Below are 14,609 nucleotides of genomic sequence, written 5' to 3' on the forward strand. Positions count from 1 at the left end.
TTCCTGCTCCCTGGGGAATGCTCTGTCAGTGGCCAGGCAAGCCCCAGAGCTGACATCTGCCCGGACCTGCCATGGGCCCCAACCTGCTACCGCTGTTGCTCCTGGGACTGGCAGGTAAGGTTAGAAGGAGGTGCACTCGGGGCCCCCTACACTCCGCTCCAGGCCCAGGAATAACCGGCGTTATTGTGGCAACAATAACATATGTAGGGCCCAGAAGGTGGACCTCTCCGTGCCTGTGCCCCTGTGGCAGTGGGTGGACTGGAAAGTTCCCGCAGCTCCTGCCCAGCCTTCCCATGTCCTTTCCTTCCCTAGGCCAGGGCTCGGCGGGCACCTTCCCGGAGGTGCTGCAGGCCCCCGTGGGGGGCTCCATTCTGGTGCAGTGCCGCTACGGGCCCCAGGACATCAAGGCTCGGAAGGTGTGGTGCCGGCTCTTGCCAGAGGGGTGCCAGCCCTTGGTGTCCTCGGCTGTGGATCGCAGAGCCCCCGGGGGCGAGCGCATGTTTCTCACCGACCTGGGGGGTGGCCTGCTCCAGGTGGAGATGATTACCCTGCGGGAGGAGGATGCTGGCGAGTATGGCTGCGTGGTGGAGGGGGCCACGGGGCCCCAGACGGTGCACAGAGTCGCTTTGGATGTGCTCCCTCCAGGTGAGTTCTCCTCGGCTGGCCATTGCCCCTCCCCACCCCCACCGGCTGCTCTTGGGTCCTTGAGGGATGGGGATCCTTAGCGGGGGGAGGAATTGGGAGGAGATATTTTTGACAGCTCCCCAGGGACCGGAAACCAAACTGGGTGAGCAGTCTGAGATAAAACAGCCAGACATTGGGTCCCTCCCCCCACCCATACCAGCAGGTTTCTCCATTGGAAGGCACATTCTCCTTCCTCACCCATGGCCCTGGCCTCCTCCTGCAGCATTTTCAACATACTTGATGCTATTTTTTTTCCGCTTAGAAACGTTTTAAACAGAGTTTTAATTTGGGCATAGCAACCTGGAATTCCTTTTTTTTTTTTTTAATCTTCCAGTTTATTATTCCTGTTATAATGGGTTTGATAGCTTAAAATGATCGAATCCGTGTTTTATTTAATTTTATGTCTTCACTGAGCATCTAGTATGTGCCTCACCTTCAAGCAGGGTGCATTTGGTGCCTGAATTACTTCAACTCATTCTATTTTAAAAAAAAGAAGAAAATGTCACTAATAGATATCAGTATTGTCAACCCTATTTTGAGTATAGAAAGTACTTTATTTTGATAGGCTGTGGTTTTCTCTCACAGGCTACAATTTTCTAATGTCTAAGCATTTATTAAAAGACAATTTTAAAGTAGAAGAAGAAATTTTCCAGAAAAATTGGATGTTGTAAAAAAAAAAATGTTCTGGAGGGAAAATGGCCAGGTTGCCTGCAGAAGTGGAGACTGCTACTACCTTTCTTTTATGGGTGATGACAGTCTTTCATTTTCAGGTCTTCCTTTCTCAAGTAATTTGTGCCCAATCCCCAAATCACGAAATGAAGAAAGGCCTTTTTCCTCTTCTTGGTTTTTTCCCCCATTTGTTAATTACGAGGTGGACTAAGTTGTCATTAGAATCCCTCTCATCTCTGGTCCATGATCATTATTTTATGTCAGCCTCTGTCTTCCTCCTTCCCTGACACTCTAAGGTCTAGTAACTCCAGCTTGTAGGACAGGATGCACTGGGGAGAGGGGCAGGTGCTGGGGGCCCAATAGTTGTAGAGGATGGTTGTAGAGGATGCTCAGGCCAGCTGGTGGAGCGTGGCTTCCAGGGAGGATATGAGTGGCTTAGAAGGTACCAGGAGGGCAGGATATAGGCAGGCAAGAGGGGAGAAACAGCATCTCCAGATCCTGGTTTGGCTTAAGGTGGGAGGTAGGAACGATGAGCCTCTGAGAGCAAGGAAGACCCCTATCCTGAGGGTCTAGAAGGACTGGCCAGGTTCCCAAGACAGATCCTCAGGTCCAGAGAAACCAACCCTGAGTCCCACAGCCAGAAGTTGGGCATGTTGTAGGGATGATAGAAGCCTTGTCACAAAACCAAGACTTGGGGTCTGAGCAAGGCTCTCAGCAAGGATCACTTGGATTATTTCACATTAGGGGTGACCCTAGAATTCCTTAGATCCTGAGGGCAGAGCTTCAGATGGGCTCAACCAGCCTGCAGGGGGGTCACATGGTTGCAGGTATATGGAGAGGTCTAGCAGGCTGTGCTGAGGCCCCTTTAGAAACCAATCGATGAGCACCAGGAGCAAGGTTGGCACTGAGGACAAGAGTGGAGAACCTATTCGGGGGCAGGGTGGGGGAGCAGGTGAAGAAGGAAGACGGGGCAAGGGTTGGGAGCTGGTGGTGGCGGGGAAAGTGGGCCTGGTCACAACGGGGTAAATATGGAAAGAGCCCATCCCTGATCTACAGAATTAGGGCCCCTGAGGAATATGCCAAGCCCACATTAGTGTTTCTTACTTGGGATCTCTCCTTCCTCAGACCCACTCCCCCCAGTCCCTCAGATCTTAACAGGCCTGTGACCCTGCCCACCATGGACGGCTATGTGCTCATTAATATTTCCTTCTGACTCAGCTCCTAGCCTGAAAGAGGAGGAGGAGACCTATAAGGCTGGGAGTCTGGCTGACAGCCCCTCCTCAGACACTGTGGATAGTGCCAGCCCTTTGGAACCCAGCCAGGATAAGAGGTACTGACAAGAGCTGTATTCGGTGGCTGGGAAAAGGGTGGTGGTGGGAAAGGGGGTGAAAGATTGTTCAGAGCCCCAGGCTAACTCAAGGGGAAACCTTATGGTTCCTTCCACCCCTGGGGAACTTCTGATCAGGCAGGAAGTCAGGCAGACCCGCCTGTCTATCCCAGTTCAGCAATGACCCTTTATCTCGGTGGTCTCCAGCCAGGATACCCTGATAATGTGTTTCTCTTCTGCCCTGCCTGAGTATGCCCTCCTCATTCCATCCCTCAAATCCTCTTCTTGCAACCATGGCTCACCAAGAACAACACCCTTCTACACCACTCCGGGGTTCCTGGTGAGCAGCTTCCTGCCAGGTTCAGGCCTGAGCTCACCTACCCCTTTATGTCCTTCAGCATCCCCTTGATCTGGGGCGCTGTGCTCCTGCTGAGCCTGCTGGTGGTGGCAGTGGTGCTGTTTGCTGTGATGGCCAAGAGGAAAGGTAGGTAGCCATCTACCTGCCGACCCCAGCACAGCCCCGCTGGTCATGTACCAGCTAGTGTTGTAGACAATGCCGGACTCGGTCTGTGTCCCCTATAGATGGGCTTGTCTGGGCTTTAGTAAGGCCCTTGGGTCCTAGAAGTTCCCAGACGAGGGGTGGATGGGAAGAAGGAGATTCAGTGGGAGCTGTCCTGGGGACAGACAGGAATCGGACAGGGTGGGCAGTGGGATAGACAGGTGACTGGAGGAGGTGAAGGAAAGGATTCAGTAGACAGGCTGAGTGTTGAGGCAGGATGAAGGGAGTTGGAGGCAGTAAGTGGGTGGGAGGCTCCTGGCAGGGTGGGGCAAAACTGGGGAGGCAGTGGGTAAGTTTTGCTGGTAGGAGTGGGATGAAGGGTCTGGACCAGGAATGAGGCTTCAGGGACTTCTGAAGGTAGTGAGGGGATGGGCTCTGAGCCAGAACGGGAAGCAGACTGTGGTGTCATCCTCTGTCTTCCCAGGAAACAGGCTTGGTGTCCGCGGCCAACCTCAGAGCAGTGGTGTTCCAGGCATGGTAAGAGGCCTCTGCAGGCCCCCAGCCAAACTCCCCAGACCTTCCACTGGTCCAGCTCACTGAGAGGTCCCAGGATGAGGGGGTAGAGAAAGACTGGGACCCAGTCAGGGTCCATACCCTCTTCCTAAATGCTGTAAACTTGGCACCAGTTATCTTCCACCTTCCCACCTTGGTATTTCACCCTCCCCGATTTGGGGAGAAAGTTAGGGCTTGAAAATCTTCAAAGGGAAGCCCTCTTGCCCACTAACATACTCAGGATTTGAGAGACAGATCCAGTGTGGTCCTGGGCTTCCCCCCCAAAGGGAACTGGGGCAGAGGGGCATTTTCTCTCTGCCTCTCTCATCTGCTTTTGTTACAGGCTGCCTCCTCAGTGGCCCACCATATCAGTGACTCTGGACTGGGACTTGATTTGCCATCGGACATTCCCTATGCTAGGCTCGACTCGCCACCTTCCTTTGACAATACCACCTATAGCGTACCTCTTGATCCCTCATCAGAGAAATCCCCACCCCCAGCCCAATCCTCGTCGTCCCCTCTGCCTCCTAAGGTCCTAATGTGCTCCAAGCCTGTGACATATGCCACAGTCATCTTCCCTGGAAGGGACAATGTTGGAGGGGCCTCCTGTGAGCCAGCCCAGGATCCACCGAATGGCCAAATGCCACCCAGCTAAGCTGTCCATCATACCGTACACTCACGGAGACCATCCCCAGAACTCTGTGCATCCATCCAGCCAGCCCATGCCCTAGACCCTTACAATATCAGAGCAGCCAGGGACCTTAGGTTCTAATCTAACATCTTGACTTTTCTGACCTGGAAAGTGAGACTTAAATGTGACTGAGGTGTCTTGGGAGTCCCCCATGCTTGTTCCTCTGCCATTTTACTCCTGAGCTAAATAAACTCTGAATGGTAATATATGAGCCCTTGATGTTTGAGGGGGAAGGAAAGGGCCTGAGTTTGACTATTCCCATGGCCTGGGAACTGAAGATTCTGGTCCAGATTCTTGTGCTGCATGATCTGCTGCCTGTTCTGCCTGTAGGGACATGGTTTCATTCTCTGGTCAGAATACTGTGATGCAGTTTGATTCAAGGGGCACTAAGAACACTTCTTCAAAAGTATTTCCTGCCTTTCTCATGGTACCTAAATTATAGATTCATTAGCTTAAGTCTAGAGATCTCTTCTGCCTTCTGCTCTGCACCTTGTAAACAAACGGCATCCTCTGATGTGACAACATATGACGGGAGGAAGGGGATAATGTGAGTGAAAGGAGACTCAGGACAGATGGGGTGAGAGAGATGGAGCTGAAAAGAAATAGGAGGGATGTTAAGGGAACAAACTGAGGATTGCTGAAGGGGAGGTGGGTGGGATGGGGTAACTGGATGATGGGCATTAAGGAGGGCACTTGAACTAATGAGCAATGGGTGTTATATGCAATCGATGAATCACTAAAGTCTATCCTTGAAACTAATAATACACTATATGTTAACTATATTGAATTTAAATAAAAAATAAAAAAAAAATAGGAGTAAGATCAGAAACTAAAATAAATCCCAAGCCTATTCCTTGGCAGGACCAAGGATTTTCAAGCTCCAGGAGATTAAAGACCTCTGCAGACATGTTTTATCAGAGCTGGCTCTCAACTGGGTGGACATCTGGTAGCACTGTACTCTTTGGCCTGAAATCTGGAGCCTGGAAAGAGCCCAGTGGAGAAAAGGCATGGCATGGGAAGAAGGTAAATGAATGGTAAAGGTGTGGCCATTGTCAAATGTAAATGAAAGCTAGTCCAGGCTGTGGGTGGAAGAGCCTTTAAGGTCTCTGGCAGGATTTTTTCTGAAACTGTTCAATTTGAAACTCTTTGCCCATATTGAGATGACAGACAGATGGAAAGGATGAGGTGCTCAGGAACCTATTCTTCTTACAATCATGGAGAGCTAGGCATAAAGTGTTTTTCACCATCTGGAGAGGCCCTGAGTTTGGTTTAGGTACCTGAGAAAGGACAGGCAGGGCGTGCACCCTGGGCTCCAGCTGGGTAGGCCTAGTGATGCTATTTTCAGGGAACTCTGGCAGGATGTTCTGAGCCTCCCCTGATAGAGTCTCAGCCTGTGACAGAATATAAATTTACTTCTGTCCCTTGTGAAGGCAGCAGCTGCCCACAAATCAACTAAGCCCTCATTTTCCCTGGCTAAGATAACTAGTGACTTGCCTGCTGGGGAGGAGAGGCAATGAGGGTAGGGAGAGAATGTGGGGGAAGGGCAGAATAAAGTCTAAAAAGAACACCTCTGGGAAAAAGTTACTCTGGTCTGAATGTAGTTTGAACTTTTTATAGCCTGACAGAAGTAAAAGTATATTTAACAACACAAAGGAAAATACTAAGATCAATTGGCTGGTAGAGAAGAGGGAAGGAGGAAAGGGAAATACATTAATTCCATCATTGCTCATGGTAGAAGTCTATGAATACCAACCAGAATCTCACTTATAACAGTAACTTCTGAGATGAAAATACAGATCTTCTAAATTTTATCATAAGAAACATATGAAAACAAAGCAAAGAAAATGCAGGTGACATGACAAGGCCATTGCTTCATATCAGAACCTTTGGAATGCAGCTAAAGCAGTTCTCAGAGGAAAAGTCACACCCTCAACAACAAGAATTAAGCATCTTACTCAAATTGCTAGTTCATTTGAAAGAAGGAAAATTATATAACTAATACATAAATAAAAGAGCTTGTTCTTTGAAATGAAATGAAATAAAGGAGACAAAGTGTTAGCTATTAACTTAAAAAGAAGAATGAAATAAGAAATGACATGGGGAAAATAATCACAGATATAAAGACAATGAAAAAAATGAGAGTATTTTGTGCTCATGGTGGTGGTTGGGGTGGGGGTAATGAATGTAGAGAAGGCTGAAATAAGTTTTTGGGGTGACTGAAATGTTTTCTATCATGACTGTGGTAGTGGTTACCTGGGTGTATATATTTGTCAAAGCCCATCATTAAAATAGGTGCTCTTTCGGGGCACCTGGGTGGCTCAGTCAGTTAAGCGTCTGCCTTCAGCTCAGGTCATGATCCCAGGGTCCTGGGATTGAGCCCCGCATTGGGCTCCCTGCTTGGCAGGAAGCCTGCTTCTCCCTCTCCCGCTCCCTCTGCTTGTGTTTCCTCTCTCACTGTGTCTCTCTCTCTCTGTCAAATAAATAAATAAAATCTTTAAAAAAAAGATAGGTGCACTTTCTTGTACGTAAATTATGTTTTGATAATTTGATTTTTAAAAAATACTTGAAAGACCATGGGGGAATAGTTAAAATAATCTTAGAGAGGAAAATGCTCTTTAAATTATACAAAACTCAGAAGCCATAAAAGAATTCACTGATACATTTAAACTGATACATTAAAATAAGAAAAGACTGATATCTTTTTCTCCATGACAAAAGCACAACTCATACAAAGGCAGAGAGCTCAGTAGGGGTTACTACAAATAAATTAGAAAACAAATACTTAATAGGATATATAGATATAGCTCACAAAATAGGAAATATAAACATAGTAAAGATGTTTAACTTCACCTAAGGGAAATGCAAATTAAAAGTACATTGAGAATGACTTAAAAGGAAATGGTTAAAGAACTCAGAAAATTCTCCCCCCCCACCCAATTTTTATTTAAATTCTAGTTAGTTAATGTATAGTGTAATATTGGTTTCAGGAGCAGAATTTAGTGATTCATCACTTACATAATAACACCTGGTGCTCATCATAACAAGTGCCCTCCTTAAATTCTCTCTTCCAAGGGTGCCTGGGTAGCTCAGTTGGTTAAGCATCCCATTCTTGATTTCAGCTCAGGTCATGATTTCAGGGTCCTGAGATTGAGCCCTGTGTTGGGCTCTGCACTGAGCATGGAACCTGCTTAAGATTCTCTTTCTCCCTCTCTCTCTGCCTCTACCCTCCCTCTGCTCACTCTCTTTCTCTATAAAAAAATCCCCTGTTCCATAAAAGCAACAAGAAAACTGGCAAAAATAGCCAGAATCAACTTTTTTAGAACTCTGGAAACCAATGGCTTGCATCAACCCCAAGAGCCTTCACTTAAGAAAATTGGCTTTCCCTCCCTTGTATCTCATTTAAAACACAACTTTATAAAGCAGTTTTTACATATCTGTGTTGACAGGCACACCATTTATTAAGATGTAACTTTTATGACATTTATAATATGAGAGAGTGGGGAGGGAATGGAGCTATATAGGATCAAAGTTTTCCTACATTGTTTAAATTAAATTGGTATAAATGTGGACTGGATTGTTTTAAATTAAAATGCTAATTGTAATTCCTACAGCAAGAAAAAAAACCTCAAAAACATAGTAAAAGAAATGGCAAGGGAATTAAAACTAAATATAAATTGTGTATTTAATATAATGAAAGACAGTGGAGAAAGAGAGGGGAAACAAGACATAAGACAGAAAACAAATAATAAGATGACAGACATAAATCCTATCTTATCAGTAATTACACTGAATGTAAATAAATATTCCAATTAAAAGGCAGAGATTGGCAGGATGTATTAAAAAACTCATGATCCAACTACGTTTCCTATAAGAGACAAACTTGAGATTCAAAAACACAAGTAGGTTCAAAGTAATAGGATGGAAAAACATGTATCACGCAAACTATCTAAAGAGAGGTGGAGTGGCTACATTAATTAAGACAAAAGGACATTTTATAATGGTAAAAGAGTAAATCCATCAAGAAGATATAATAATTATAAATACACATGTACCTAACAACAGCATTTCAAAATACATAAAGCAAAACTGACCGAACTGAAGGGAGAAATAGACAAACAGTAGTAGCTGTAGACTTCAATATCCCACTTTCAATAATAGGCAGAACAAGGTAGGTAGGTGGAAGATCAGCAAGGAAATAGTAGACATGAACAACACTATAAAAACTAACTAGACTGAACAGACATCTGTAGAACACTCCACCCAACAACAGCAAAATACAATACACATTCTTCTCAAGTATACATGTAACATTCTCCAGGATAGACTATATATCTGACCATAAACAAGTTCTTAATAAATTTAAAAGGATTGAAATCATACAAAGTATGCTTTCTGACTATAATGGAATTAAATTAGAAATAACAGAAATAAATTTTGGAAACTAACAAATATGTGGAAATTAAACAACACACTTCTAAATAACAAACGGGTCAAAGAAGAAATCACGAGAGAAATTATAAATACTTTGAGAGGAATGAAAACAAAAACATAACACAGCAAAACTTAGGGGATTCAGCAAAGCCTGTGCTTAGAGGGAAATTTAATTTATAGCTGTAAACACCTTATATTAAAAGAGAATAAAAATCTCAAATCAACAACCTAACTTTCCACCTGAAGAAACTAGAAACAGAAGAGTAGACTAAACCCAAAGCAAGCAGAAGGAAGGAAATAATAGATTAGAGAAGAAATGAATGAAATAGAGAACAGAAAAAGAGTGAAAAAAAAATTAGCAAAACCAAGTGCTGGTTCTTTGAAAAGATCAAGAAAATTGACAAATCTTAGCTAAGGTTACTTTCTTAGCCAAAAAAACAAAGAGAAGACTCATATTACTAAATGAGGAATGAAAGTAGAGGGAGCACTCCTGACTTTATGAGATTAGAAGGATTATAAGGAAAATTGTGGACAATTGTGTATCATCAAAATAGATAACCTAGATGAAATGGACAAATTCCTAGAAAGACACAAACTACTGAAACTGACACAAGATTAAAGAGAAAATCTCAATAGATCTATAACAACTAAAGAGGTCTAATTAATAATAATAATTTAAAAAACTTACCAGAAAGAGAAGCCCAGGCCCAGATGGTTTCACTGGTGAATTCTACCAGACATTAAAAGAGTTTCAAAACCAATCTTTCACAGACCCTTCCAAAAAACAGAAGAGGAAGGAACTCATTCTATGAGGCCAGTTTTACCTTGATGTAAAAACCAGACAAAGAGATGACAAGAGAACTACTGATCAATATCTCTTATGAATGTAGATGCAAAAATCCTCAACAAAATACTAGTGAATAGGCCCTAGCAATAAATAGAAAGGATTATACACCATTACAAAGTGGGATTTATCCCAGGAATGCAAGATTGGTTCTACACATGAAAATCACTAAGATATACCATATTAATAGAAAAAAGGACCAAAATCACATGATCCTTTCAATAGAGGACAGAAAAAGCATTTGGCAAAATTCAGTACCCTACCATGATACAAATGCTCAGCAAACTAGGAAAAGCTGGGAGTTTCCTCAATCTGACAAAGGGCATCTACAAAAAACTCATAGCTAACATCATACCTAAAGATGTATAACTAAAAGCTTTGTCCCTAGGATTGAGAACAAGACAAAGATGTCCACTCTTGCCACTTTCATTCAATACTGTACTATAGGTTCTTACGAGTGTAATTAGGCAAGAAAAAGAAATAAAGATCATCCAGCTTGGAAAGGAAGAAGCAAATCTATTTCTATTTGCAGATGACATGATCTTGTATATACAAAATCCTAAAGAATCCACAAAAAAACTTAGAACTAATAAATGAGTTTAGCAGTTCCAGGATACAAAATCAACATACAAAAATCATTTTTATTTCTATGCACTAGCAGTGAACAACTCAAAAATTAAATTAGGAAAACAACTCCATTACAACAGAATCAAGAATAATAAAATATTTAGGGGCAAACTTAACAAAAAAGTTCAAGACCTGTACATTGAAAACTGTAAAACATTGAAAGAAATTAAAAAAGACCTAAATATGTGGAAAAGACAAGACATTTTCATGGATCAGAAAACTTAATATTGTTAAGATAGCAATTCTCCCCCAATTTACTTACAGATTCAACTCAATCTCTGTCAAAATTATAGCTGCCCTTTTTTGTAGAAATTGACAAGCTAATCCTAAAAGTCATATGGAAATGCAAAGGACCCTAAACAGCTAAAACAATCTTGAAAAAGAATAAAAAATTGGAGGACTCATATTCCTGATTTTAAAACTTACTACAAAGCTACAACAATCAAGATGGTGTGTACTGGCATAAGGACAGACACAGAGAACAATGGGACAGAACTGAGAGTTCAGAAGTAGACCCAAACATCTAACAAAACCATACATCAACAAGAGTATCATTTAAATGGGGGAAAAGAGTAGTCTTTTTAACAAATAGTGTTGAGACAAGTGGATATCCACATGCAAAGAATGAATCTGGAAACTTAGAGTATATGCAAAAATTAACTCAAAATGAATCAAAGATCTAAAAGAGCTAAAACCATGTAAAACTCTTAGAAAAAAACAGAGGCATAAACCGTTGCAATTTCTAAGATATAACACTTAAAGCACAAGCAACCAAAAAACAAAAACCAGACAAATTGTACTTCATGAAAACATAATACTTTTTGTGCTGCAAAATGATACCATCATGAAAGTGAAAAGACAATTCACAGAATGAGAGAAAATATGTGTAAATCAAATCTGATAAGGTCCTAGTATGAGAATATATTTTAAAAAACTCTTTACACTCAACAAAAAGACATGTAACCCAATAAAAAATGGGCATAAGATTCCAATAGACATTTCTCCAAGAAGATCGACAAGTGGCCAATAAGCTCATAAAAATGTTCAACATCATTAGTCATAAGGGAAATGCAAATCAACACCACAATGAGATACCACTTCATACCCATTAGAATGACTATATCAAAAAAAGAAGCAGGGACGCCTGGATGGCTCAGTCGGTTGAGCGTTCTCCTGGTTTCAGCTCAGGTCATGATCTCAGGGTCATGAGATCGAGCCCCGCATTGGGCTCCATGATCAGTATTGAGTCTGCTTGAGATTTTCTCTCTCCTCCTGCCTCTGCCCCTCCCACTGCTTACGCTCACTCTCTCTCTCTCTCTCTCAAAATATATAAATATAATCTTAAAAAAAGAGAATCAATAACAAGTGTTGGTGAGGTGAGGATGGGGAAAACTGGAATCCTCACACACTGCTGGTGGGAATGTAAAATGGTACAGCAACTTCGGAAAACAGTTTGACGGTTCCTTAAAAAGTTAAACATAGAGTTTCTGTATAACCTAAATTCCATTCCTAGGCATATACTCAAGAGAATTGAAAATATATATTCATACAAAAACTTGCACACAAATGTTTATAGCAGTATTATTCATAATAGTCAAACAGAGGAAACAACCCTTGTATCCATAAGCTGGTGTGAATGGATAAATGAAGTGTGGTATATCCATACAATGGAATGCTATCCAACCATAAAAAGGAATGCTACAATGTGGATGAACCTTGAAAAGATTATGCTAAGTGGAAGAAGTCAGACACAAAACGCATATATTATGATTCCATTTATATGAAATGTCCAGAAAAGGCAGGTCCATAGAGACAGAAAGATGGTTACTAGGGGTTGGGGGAAGAGGGACGGGGTAGGGACTGCTAATGGGCCTAGAGTTCCTTTTTGGGGTGATAAAAATGTGGAATTAGACAGTGAGGATGGTTTCACAACTTTGTGATATACTAAAAGCTAATGAATTTTATGTCTTTTTAAAGGCTGAATTCTATCTTAATTTTAAAAATTGCCAAAAGGGAAACAAATTGAAAAAAAAAAAAGAAAGAAAGGAAAAAGGAAGGAGCAACACAGTATGACTAGTTAGTGCCATATGTGGGAAAGAAGGGTGCTAATGGTAAGGGTAAATATATGCTATTGCTTGCATGTGCACATATGATTTTGCAAGGATACACAAAGAAGTGGTAACACAGATCAGCTCTGTGGAGGGGAACTGTTGGCTAGAGGACAGGAATGGGAAAGACTTTCACTGTTAGACACTTTTGTTCCTTCTGAATTCTGTGCCACATAAATGTATAATCTATATTTAAATATAAAAATTAAATTGATAATAATAGCTAATACTTATTGAGTACTTATTAGGTAAGCACACAATACAGGTACTGTTCTAAGTGTTTTATATTTATTTTATCTGCACAATGATGTTCTTTTATTCTGTTTTTATCCTCATTTACAGAAAGGGAAACTGAAGCATAAAGATGAATTATATGCTAAAAGTAACACAGCTAATAAGTAGCAGAGTTAGAATTTGAACCCCCAGGCCATCTGGCTCCAGAGTCCTTGCTCTTTACCACTAGTCTGTATTGCATCTCAGAAATTTAGAGGCGTGGAGGAGGAAGAGAGGAGGGAAGTGGGTGAGAAGGACAAAGGAAGAAGGGGGTAGGAGACAGAGGAATGGAAGGGGGAGTAGGGTGGGAGTAAAGGGAGAGGAGGGAGGGTAACAAGAGGATGGGGCAGGGGGAGGGAGAGTGGGAACAGGGAATGTACGGACCACACAGCATGATTAAAAAGGCAAGTACCGGGCTCATTTTCCCAAACACCTCCCTATCCTTACAGTTCTGATCACGGTCATCTGAACAGTACATTGAAGATTGGGTACAGGATAGCTTACCATAGCCTAGGTCCCATGAAAGCCTTTATAGCCTAGTGCAAAACTCTGGAATCAAATCTGAGTTAGAATTCCAGCTCCACCATTTTGTGACTGTGTTTCCTGGAGTAAGACCTTTCTAAGCTTCAGTTTCTTCATCTGTAATATGGGGATAATAAAAGTACTTGCTTCACAGAGTTGATAAAAGGATTTAAAGAATGTATTTCAAGGACTTAGTGCCTGGCACAGAGTAAGTGAACAATAAATGGTAGCTCTTGTAACATTAATTAACAGACTCTATGAACACTAGATGATTGAGTTATAAAGTGTAAAAAATCAGTGGGAAGATCAGGCTCTGGGTAAGAAAGGCCATCAAACAGATAAAAGTCAAAGGTGGCGGCTCTAGAAAGGGAGAATAAAAAGACAGCTAGAGTCATACACACCTTGGCAATTTCGGCTTCACGTGGGAATCCCCAAGTCATACAGTGCAAAAGAGAAATGGATTCCCACAGCACTGTGTCCCTCTCAAAAGATTCCTTGACTTCTTAGGAGCCCATTATCAAGAGATCATCAAAGAGATTACCAAGAGATCTGTGCCAAGAGATCATCAAAGTACTCATATTGCCGGCTTTCTGTAAGTAGCCACAACCTCTGTATTAGGGCTGTGTTTTCTATCTGCTAATGGATGTTGCCTTACATGAGAAGCAATCAGTTCATTTCAAAGCCTCCCAGGCCTCCAGTCTACCGCTGGTTCTAATTTCTGCCTCAGTTGTGCCAATGACTGTTAAGAGTTAAGAAAGATCTAAGTTTCATGCTTCAGAAACATAGGCTTTTATTTTGACAAAGCTATAGATAGTGGTGACTGTAAAAGGCTAGTATATTAAGTATGTACACTATACAGTATCTTAGAAAGGAGAACTTGGGTCATTTCTTTGTGTTATATACAAGAGAACCATGGTCCCTTCAGATGATTTTCTTTAACATATACATTCTTTAATTTCTTCTTCATCCTTATTCTCCTTGACATCAGCCACTCTGTCAAATCCTGAAAGCAGGAACATAAAGAAGATCACAAACCTCAAAGAATGTCCTCAGCAATTATAAATCTAACTCATGGCCCTAGAAAAGGAGATTTGGTGGGCCCTGGGGCAAGGAACTATATTCTTTCCTCTTTTTCTTGTCATTTACCTTCATAGACATTACATTGTGGATTCTAAGGCCTTCTTTCTCCCTTAGTGACCATCTAGCTACTCCACAGAAACAATCTGGTTGTTTAAGCTGGGACTAAGGAGGAACTTTCTATGCCTACGGGTCACAGATGCTGGAACAAAGGGCTGAGAGACGGGGTCATATTGTTTAATAATAAAAGGGCCCTGTCTGTCTGGGCTGGGTCTGGTGCTAGTGAGAGGATGATAATTATCTGT

General features: G+C 42.2%; 2 protein-coding genes across 5 annotated transcripts in view; one reads left to right on the forward strand and one right to left on the reverse strand.

Moving 5' to 3' along the window:
• The first annotated feature begins 7 nt into the window (after positions 1-7).
• Positions 8-4,626, forward strand: TREML1 (triggering receptor expressed on myeloid cells like 1). 2 transcript variants are annotated; one of them, XM_036086914.2, is made up of 6 exons: positions 8-114; positions 313-645; positions 2,572-2,683; positions 3,079-3,164; positions 3,664-3,716; positions 4,075-4,626. In XM_036086914.2, exons 1-6 carry the CDS (start codon positions 72-74, stop codon positions 4,384-4,386), a joined length of 939 nt encoding a protein of 312 aa, XP_035942807.1. In that variant the 5' UTR covers positions 8-71; the 3' UTR covers positions 4,387-4,626. The 2 variants fall into 2 exon arrangements, with proteins under 2 accessions (XP_035942807.1, XP_035942808.1); XM_036086915.2 differs by having other exon boundaries at positions 4,032-4,242.
• Positions 4,627-13,992: 9,366 nt separating this feature from the next.
• Positions 13,993-14,609, reverse strand: part of LOC118532360 (adenylate cyclase type 10-like) — a 43,985-nt gene continuing 43,368 nt past the window's right edge. For all 3 annotated transcript variants that reach the window (XM_078055355.1, XM_078055357.1, XM_078055356.1), the window contains one exon: positions 13,993-14,230. In XM_078055355.1, the coding sequence (XP_077911481.1) occupies positions 14,163-14,230 (68 nt within the window). In that variant the 3' untranslated portion in view covers positions 13,993-14,162. The remainder of the gene's footprint in view (positions 14,231-14,609) is intronic.

This window comes from Halichoerus grypus, chromosome 9 (assembly GCF_964656455.1).
Source record: "Halichoerus grypus chromosome 9, mHalGry1.hap1.1, whole genome shotgun sequence".
Taxonomy (NCBI): domain Eukaryota; kingdom Metazoa; phylum Chordata; class Mammalia; order Carnivora; family Phocidae; genus Halichoerus; species Halichoerus grypus.